The sequence below is a fragment of the Carcharhinus amblyrhynchos genome, chromosome 4, assembly GCF_965287045.1.
Source record: "Carcharhinus amblyrhynchos chromosome 4, sCarAmb.v2.hapA, whole genome shotgun sequence".
NCBI classification, from domain to species: domain Eukaryota; kingdom Metazoa; phylum Chordata; class Chondrichthyes; order Carcharhiniformes; family Carcharhinidae; genus Carcharhinus; species Carcharhinus amblyrhynchos.
Genome location: NC_137327.1, coordinates 57,217,370 through 57,227,097, shown reverse-complemented (window position 1 = coordinate 57,227,097; position 9,728 = coordinate 57,217,370). Strand labels below are relative to the sequence as shown.

The following is a 9,728-nucleotide window of genomic DNA, read 5'->3' as shown; positions in this document are numbered from 1 at the left end:
GTAGAACTAAATCCAAGGGAGAGAGACAATGCTTTGAGGAGTGGCTGAGAACAAGCATAGGGAGGAGTTAATTTACCCAAGCTGAAATGTGAGGTAGTAATTCATTGACAAGTGAGTTTGATTCCACAAGATTTGAGCACTTCAACATTGATCCACCCACTGGTGGGGCCTTGTTGTGGGATGTGGGGGGGGTGGTGTGTGCGTGTGTGTGTGTGTGGCCGGGGGGGGGGGGGGGTGCGCAGGAAGCATAGTGATGGGCGAATGATACCTAAAGTTCAAAACATCCAAGCCTACATCTACCTAAGATGCACACAGACAGCAGGGGATTCATGACAGCTCTCTTTAGCCTCAGAATAACTGCAGCACGGTAACAAGAACCATGGGGGCGATGGTTAAGAAGTAGCAAGTGTCTTCCTCCAGCACAGACAGGGCTCTAACAGGAGGACATCGGTCCAAAGTGCCTGAAATCTTGGCGAGGGAGGTGGGGCGACAGCCAAGCTGCCAGCTGATGGCTTTTAGTAATCGACTGGTAAACAAAGATGTGGCACCAGCAACTTCTCCTACAGCTGCTTTCTCATCTGTCGTCGCTCCTGGCGTCTCTGTTTCTTTTCAGATATTTCCGGGACGGTGGGGGGCTCCGCAGTAAACCAAGGCCCCAGGATGTTCACCCATAGCAGATAAAGAGCCCTCCCCGGTGCCTAAGAAATAGAACAGCCAGTCAAACAATCAGTGCAGGCAGAGTTCAGTTGAAATGCTCAAAAGCAATTTTGTGAAAAACACTCTGGAAATAAACCATCTTTCTTTTTTGTGGATGCATCAAATTAAGGGTGCTGGATTGGAAAGATTTGTTCTGAGTTCAGGGTCACTGCACAGTTCCACTCATTGTCTCCAATCAATTGGCAGTTCTCCACCCCAGTCAAAAGTCAGGTTGCACTTTTGAGGTTTAAGCGCACAACTCAGGCTGCCACAGTACCGAGGGAGTACTATTCTGCTGGAGGTACTGCCTTTCAGCTAAGACAAACTGAGACCCAAATGGGTACAGATGACCCCAACAACACAATTTTGGAGAGCAAGAAAGTTGTCTCCAGTGGCCTGGCCCATGCTTATTCTGCAACAAATATTGAAAAGATTTGACTTTGCACTTACCACCCCAACCACTTGATCATGACAGTGTGATTGGGAAGCCGACAACAACTGTGCAAAGAGGGATCCTTAGGTGACAAACTCCCCTCTTATAATGGAGGTACAGAGACCAATTACACCAAATGAGATCACCTCACTCAGTATGGATCAAAGTTGAATCAGTAGACACAGCTACTCACCAGGGAAAGCAAAACATTGAATATTTAGGTGTGGACTCCAATGAGAAACTCTGCCACAGAGAAGCACCATTTTGGCAAGTTCACACTGCACTTCCCATGTCTAGTTTGGGGGCCTTGTGGAGAGGGCAGAAGGCAACTATGCATCTGTGCAATCCAGTCTGAATCACCTTATACACAGCCTTTAAACAAAGTGCCCATGTTTGAGAAAAGGCTGCCACTCTCACCTCACAGCAGGGGTTGGGAGAGGGCGATCTGAATAACTCGCTTGGGCTTGTTATTTCTCTTGTTCCCCCCCACATCGCCTTTCTAATCAGTCATCAATACATAAATAGCAACTCTCTCAGCTAAAGATCATTTCAAGTTAAAAGTTTTTAAAGCTTTTTAAAAAATTTATTAGTCATAAGTAGGGCTTACATTAACACTGCAATGAAGTTACTGTGAAATTCCCCTAGTCACCATAGTCCAATGCTTGTTCGAGTGAATACACCTAACCAGCACATCTTTCAGAATGGAGAAGGAAACCGGAGCACCTGGAGGAAAGCCATGCAGACATGGGGAGAATGTACAAATTCCACACAGACAGTTACCCAAAGCAGGAAGCAAACCTGGGCCCTGGCACTGTGAAGCAGCAGTGCTAACCACTATGCCACCGTGCTGCCCCAGTTGACGTTGAGGAGCTGTTGGATGCAGTGAGAACTTACCAGCAGCCACAAGTACCAGAAGGACATGGATATACAACTGAGGACCTGCAGAATGGCAGTCAGCAAGATCACATCCTTTAGGTGCCTGGAAGGTAAATGGCAGTCAGTTAACACCAATACAGCGGAACGCTTCAGAACACACTGAATTTATCAGATGCAATAACAATAGCATGGTTAAAGTAAAACATCCCACTAGATTTCACCAGAGTGCTATCAAATCAAATAACGGTAAGCCACATCAGGAGGCATGAGGGCAGAATAAACAAAAGTTTGGCCAAAGCATTTAAAGAAGCACCCTAATGAGAAATAGAGGGGGTTAGGAAAGCAATTCCAGACTTGGGCTACTGAAGGCATGGCCACCAATAGTACAGTGATGTAGAAGAGGCCAGAGATGGAGAAGCAGTTATCTTGGGAGTGTTGTAGGAGGTTAACAAAGCTATTCACAGGCTCAGCTAATACTCTGTACAAAGTTACCAATGGAGAAAGAAACTGCACTGAAGCCAGGATGCTCCAGTGAGCAGGTAGCAGGAGGCTGTGGACATTTGGTACTGGGATACTTTCGTTCTGGGGGACTTCACTTGGGCTACCAGCTTGTCCAATTTTAATGCAAAACCCGATCCATGGATCTTCAATTCTTCTGCTACTGCCTAAGAAATTCATGGCCTTGAATGTCCAAGCTCTGGAGAATCGTAATGTAGGAGTGGGGCATCCCAAAGGTGTGCTGGGGATCTTCACTCTCTGGATGTTTCCAGGTAACAATTGCACAGCAATCGCCCAATTAGTTGAAACTTAGAAAGAGAACCACTCAAAACTCTGATTTAAATACAGATTTTGGATGGTTCCGACTAGTACAGGAATAATTACCCAGAATGAAGAAAGAATTAAAATCACTAACTGCTGGGTAATTATACTACCGACCTACACCGCCCCTTCCCCCTCCCTCTCCACCCAGACCTACAATGAGCCCACTCACCCTGACTAGCCCTCTATCAAGCCCTTGCCTCCGACTAGCCCTCTACTCCCACACAGAAACCCAACTACCCTTAACCGCCTTAACCACCCTGCGACCTCTCACAGGATGCCCCCATCCATGAACCCCCTCTGACTACCAGCCTTCCAAAAGACAACCTGACTCCCCCCTCACCCCCCCACCCAATGACTGTTCAAACCTGCTTCACAACACCGCCCCCCCCAACATTGACCAGACCACCTCCCAAATCCTGTCCACTTGCCTTTGCTTCTCAAAGTGGCAGGACCTTTAAATCAACAGCTAACGCTGCAATAAATGGCCAGTCTTCCTCGGCTTTGATCCCCCTGCTCTCAGCACAAGATCTCGGGAACTCACTGCACTGCCACTGAACAGGCCTCAGCTCACTCATTGATTCTTGTCATTTTTGACTCCCCTCCCATTTGCTCACATTCCATCTGCACCGGAACCCAAGCTCATCTCAAAGACATGGCAGCAAACAGCGGGAACTGGCATTGGCTGGCAAGAGTGGGTGCTTGATGGTGAAGGAAAACAGTTACACTCTGCTGGATTGCTATTAATAGTCACCGCTTCTGCTGCCACTCACTTCTGGGACAAGTCATTCTTCATTGCCCCTTGCCGTGTTCTGTCCCATCTCAACTCAAGCAAATGTCTCCCTAATTTGTCAGGCAAACTCCTCCTCCTTGAGGTTGTTATCAAGTGCACAGTGATCCTGAAGTTGAACCGTTGGCTGATTCACCAACCCATGCTCCCCACAGTCCAGGAACACCGAAGCTAAGTAACAGCAATTAGCTCACACAGAAAAGGAGACATCTTTCTCCTTTATGCAGAGGTTTGTTTGCAACATGGGCAAATTAACGTAACGGAAAATTCTGCAAATACTCAACAGGTCCAGGATAAATAACAAATTATCATTTATATAGCACTTTCTAAAGCTGCTGAATATTGCAAAGTGCCTTTTAGCTCATGAAATACTTTAAAGTATAGTCACTGTTGTAATGTAGGAAATGCAGCCATATATCTGGGCACAGCAAGCTCCCACAATCAACGACTACGACAGGTAATCCGTTGTTTTAAGATATTAACTGAGGGATGAATATTGGTCAGCACACTGGGGATAACTCCCCTGATCTTCAAAGTGAGGTGACAGTGCTTGCAATCGTAACATGGGTGGCGCTAAGACAAAATGAAGGGTCATAATCCTGAAGTGTTAGCTTTCTCAAAAGATCCTACCCGGCCAACTAAAAATCAGTATGTTCTACCTTTCATCTCTGGTTGACACCACTGTACAATCCAAGGAGCATGAAGTGGGGACTCAGATGGTCAGACACTATATAGGCTAGTTGGTACAAGACAGAAACTAAGAATGGTGGACACTCACTCTGCCATACCCTGCTCCATGTTGAGGTCAATGCCTCCATCAAGTAAGGTGTGGTCCTCTGAGAATACAGGTTGTGCCATCCCCTGCATCCATCGGTAGCTGAAGCTGTAGACAACAAAGGCGAAAGCCAGCAATCCCTGTCAGCAAGAGAGAAAAGGTTCCATTAAAAGGAAGAGATAGGCCTGGTTTGTTTCATTTCCAACTCTACATTATAATTCTTTCACTATATTGCACCCCAATATCACTCCCAGGTTTCTCATCAAGACACTGTTACTGCTTTCCTCCCTCAGCTTCTGCAACAAACATCTTTGCACCTACCATGATTTTAAACCCACCTCAACTCTCATTGTTCTCTCTCCTGGATTTACTGACTTCTTTTCTTTATGTCCATGTTAACTCCTTACCTACACATAGCCACCCATTGATCATGTAATCTCAGCTCTTGATACTCTCCATCATGCCTTGATTAGATAAAATCCCTTCATTTTCTGCTTTGTCCTCCATCCCATACACTCCATACTCACTTCCTATTGGTGCCTGTCCCAAGAGAGGTGGGGAACCCTCCTTCAAACCACTTACCTCTGCACTTTCAAAGTGCCAACCACCTTCAGCATACAATGCCATAACATTTTAGCAACTAATAAATCACACCCTTCCCTGAACTACTGAATTAGGCCACAGATGATTCACAACTATTTTACTTTGAGACTGTAGTTCAATACAAGTAAGTTTCCATTCTTCCCTTATGGATCCTCTCCCTGTTCAGAAACATCCCCAACTCAGGAAAAATCCAGCTCTTAAAAAAAAAGACTTCATATGAGGATTATCTGCTCTCAACTCATACAAACTCTAACAAGATCTGGCTTACTCTGAAATGGACCTGCATTTTTAACATAGTTCTAATGGGGACAAATGGCAATGACTCTATCCCATCCTATTTGAGCTCCCCCCAACCCTGCCCACTCCACACCAAGAATACACCTCTCACCTTCACTTCCTTATAAGTAAAAAGGAACTCAGATTTGAAAACATTTGGCAAACAGCTGATTTAACCATTCATTTCCAGATTACATAAAACATTGCAGGATTCCACTTTCCATCACTGAAGCTGCTGACTATTCAAAGTTCATCCAGGAATCTAAACATAATGCCCGGATTCTCCCCTACACTCCAAACTACAAACTATCCATCCCTGTCTCCTTCACCCGCTCCAACTGTGAGAGTTCAAAACCTCATCACAAAGAACTAGGCAACCCATTCAGTTGCCTTGCTGCTTCCCTCCTTTCTCATAGCCCTACAAAACAAAGCTCCCCAAACATTCCCCGTTGCCCTACCCCTGAACACTCTCTCTATCCTATTAGCTGCAGTCCTTTCCCCAACCTCAACTTGTCCATGAGCTCCTGTTCCCGTTCCCTGGATCCTCTTCTGATCAAACTGCCCAATGTCCTTACTTAGGGCCCATTAGCTGACATTGTTAATAGCTACTGTCATCACCCCTTTCCTTATAGGACCCACCTCTCAACTGCTCTGTCCTGATATACTGTCCTTACTCCAACCTCCTTGAATGTGTTGTCACTTTCCAAATGCATGCCCATCTTTCCTATAACTCCACATCTGAATCCCTCCAAGGGAATCTTTTCCTCCTCATCCTCTGACAGTCAACCATGCCATTCACTGTCTTTGCTTGGCTCCATTTAGAGCTATTGAATTGCAGCCAGAAAATTTACTTCACTTTCCACACCCATTGTTAAAGAAACATGGACAACAGGAGCAGGAAAAAGCCATTTCAGCCTGTTCTGCAATTCATTACGATCATGGCTGATCATCCAACTCAATACCTAAACCTGACTTTTCCCCATAACCTATCATCTCGTCCGCCCCAAGTGCTATATCTAGCCGCCTCTTGAATATATTATCTCCGGTGTCAACCAGGGATTTATCTTTGATCTGCTTCTTTTGATTCTGCTTCATCACCATCCACTGATAACATCTGAAAATAGGTTCTACGTGTACACGGACTCACAGCTCTAACCCACCATCACCTCCTTACACTGCCCATTGCTTCTGATTCCTCAGCCTCCTTATCCAACACCCAATATTGAGCGAGCAGGAATGCCCTCATTGGCAAAGCTGAAGCCATGGTCATTGGATGCTGTAACTAGCTCCATTCCCTGACCTCAATTCCCATCCCCGGTCACATCATCAAGTAGCTGACACTTGCAGGTCTATATGTTTAGTCTGCTTCTCAGAGCTGATTACCTAATGGTTATTCTTCACTCACAGATCTATAAACTTTTAAATCCAGTTTCAATGGGGTGCTTGACCAAGCCCCATTCTGTCCGTCCCAATAGGGGAAACTTCACCTGGGGCAGTTGGGGCGGGGGGGGGGGGGGGGGGGGGGGCGGTAGTGGGTGATGACAGGCATTAAATTCCACTCTGTGCAGCTCAGTTACAGATTCTCCTTCACCACCTTAGCTGTAGAGAGATGGGGTACTGTGCCTGTGAATCAAGCTTGTGCTTACTGCAGAAACATGGTGTTGTGTTATGGAAACACTTCACTCTTCAATGGAAAAAGGTTGCAGCTGCCAAAGTTTTGCCTATAGTTTCCCCCAAGACAACACTTTCATTTTCAATCAGGGCCTGCGCATTTAGCTCTTTCACTGAAGGCTGAAAGTGCCAGAGTTAAAGAATATAAAGAAAACGACCCTATAGGCTTACCCAGGTCCAGAATGTGACAGAGCCGTAGAAGAGAAAGAGGTTCACAGCCCCATAAATGGCCTGTGGGAGATATAATGCAGCCATTAGTAAGAGCAACAAAATACAAAAAACCTGTCTCTTGCCAAAGGAGCCATTTTAAGAAACCATCAAAGGAAAGTCAAATTAGATTAAGGGTCAGGCAGGTCTCTGCACACAGTTAAACTCGTTTGCAATGTTGCACCCTTGATTTTGTGTTAAGACAGCATTCTCTTAGCTGACCCCCACCCAGCTCATGAAGAGGCGCATACCATTCAACTCACATTAGCTCCCAGAATAATTCTCAGGTAGAAAGTCAATGTCTCCTTGTTCTCTTCAAAAATCTGCTTCTTTCCTTTTGTTCCAACCTTGCTTCCCTTTGGCTGCTCCAACAAGAAGAAAATTTTAGCGGCTTCAGGGACACAGATGGATCCGCATCGCAATTCAAAACAACATTAACACAATAAAATACTGCAAATACGCACATCACGCAACATCTGGTGAAACAGTTAAGATTTCTGGTCTGTGTCCTTTTGTAGAACTCAGCTACTAACTGACTTTATTCTGCTCTTTTTAACAATTTGCCTCAAATTTTCTCCCTGATGCCCTAATTCAAGAGATTAACAAGACTATTTCCTGTTCAGTGACTTCTGCTCCAAAAAAAGCTCAACGCAAGCTTCAGTAACAGGCACAATCTTATTCTTCTGGCTGGGCAACGGCCTGAACACTGACAGATAAGTTCAGACCACAGCTATACCACTATCATGATATGGAGATGCTGACGTTGGACTGGGGTGGGCACAGTAAGAAGTCTCACAACACCATCAGGTGAGTCAACTGATGGCGACTTGCACTTGGGGCAAATGAGATCAAAGATTATGAGGAGAAAGCAGGATTCGGCTATGGTGTTGGACATTCAGCCATGATTGTAATGAATGGCGGAGCAGGCTCAGAGGACCAAATGGCCTCCTCCTGCTGCTATTTTCTGTTTCTATGAAGAAGCAGCACTCTGAAAGCTCAAGATACCAGATAAACCTGTTGGACTTTAAGCTGGTGTTGTGAGATTTCTTACTGATACTACTACCAACTATCTTACTGATACCACTACTAACTACACAATAATGAGTGTTCAATCACGGGCTGGGACTGCTGAAGGGATGAAACTGGCAATGGCTAGTTAGGAACATGATGCAGTGGAGATGCAAGTTTGCGTGGTGGACAGACCTCTAACTGTTGGATTCACAGTCTGGTGTTTTCATTGTGTTTAAGTGAAGGTGTGCTGTAACTATAGCTTCAATTCATCCCTCTCTATACTGTTTCTCACTTCCTCTTGTGCAGGTTGTGTACCTCTTGATTTCTTTCCCATTGTTCCACTCATAACTCTACTTTTACAGATACGTTACATCACTCAACTATATTCTCTTCAGCGTAAATAGGTCTATTGATCTGAGGTGATCACACAGCTGCCAATTTTCTCTCCAGCCCTTACTTGAGGATACCTCAAGCTTGTGTTCTGATGAATGATTACACACTTGCAAACAACCAAAAACTGAATGCAATATTTTTTATTTCAATACTGACTCCGGCCCTTGGAGGGTCTTCCCCTCTCTCCGGTCCCCACCATGGGAAACAGGCCTCCACACACTCACCGCCATAACCCCGACCCCTCAATCCGCCAGTACTTTCAGAGCCCGCTTTCTCTCCCGGCACCAGGTCAGAGGAAGAGCCAAATCAACAGCTCAGCATTTCCGGCCCGTTGCGATGACGTCACCGGACGTGACGTTAGTCGTACCGTCACGTGAGGGAGCGCAGTGACGCAGCTGCAGGACAAGACCCGCCCCCTCTGCTGGTATGGGGGAGGGGCGTGGCTACTGGTGGGAGGTGTTCACCTGGAGTCTGTGTGAGTGTTCACCCAATGGGGCGGGGTGTTCACCTTCATTTGTGATTTCATCAATAAGTGTGTAGAAAACTGTGCCAAAGAAGCAAATCTGTACGTTTCCAACTGGACACCATGGATGAATAGGGATATCCACTGCCTGCTGAAGCCTAGGTCGGAGACGTTCAAATGAGGCGCTGTGACTTATGCAAGAAATGATGTGGATATGCCAGCATTGGACTGGGGTAAACACAGTAAGAAGTCTCACAACACCGGTTAAAGTCCAACAGGTTTATTTGGTAGCAAATACTACTAGCTTTCAGGGCTTCATCAAATGAGTTACCTTGACTCACCTGACAAAGGGGCAAAGCCTAGAAAGCTCGTGGTGTTTGCTACCAAATAAAGCTGTTGGACTTTAACCTGGTGTTGTGAGACTTCTTACTGATGCAAGAAAGCCAGATATGACCTACAGAGATCCATCAAAGATGCCAAAAGACAATACCGGATCGAGCTAGAATCCCAGGCTAGCTAGACAAACTCCTGCTGACAATGGCAAGGTGTGCAGGACATAATAGGCTACAAGAGGAAGGCAAGTAAAACTGCCGACTCCAATGCACGCCTCCCCAGTGAGCTCAACGCATTCTATGCCTGTTTTGAGCAAGAGATCAGCGAGAGCATGTCCTCCATCTTGGAAGCCTTGGCTGAACCTGTATCCATGGTCACTATT

General features: G+C 45.8%; 1 protein-coding gene across 1 annotated transcript; it reads right to left on the bottom strand.

The window, feature by feature from the left end:
* Positions 1 to 227: 227 nt before the first annotated feature.
* tmem208 (transmembrane protein 208) lies at positions 228 to 8,872 on the bottom strand. Its single transcript, XM_080188147.1, has 6 exons — positions 8,775 to 8,872; positions 7,410 to 7,508; positions 7,111 to 7,170; positions 4,393 to 4,529; positions 2,024 to 2,108; positions 228 to 698 (listed from the first exon to the last, which is right to left on the bottom strand). The coding sequence occupies exons 1-6, from the start codon at positions 8,778 to 8,780 to the stop codon at positions 561 to 563; spliced, it is 525 nt and encodes a 174-aa protein (XP_080044273.1). The 5' UTR covers positions 8,781 to 8,872; the 3' UTR covers positions 228 to 560.
* Between the last annotated feature and the right edge of the window lie 856 nt (positions 8,873 to 9,728).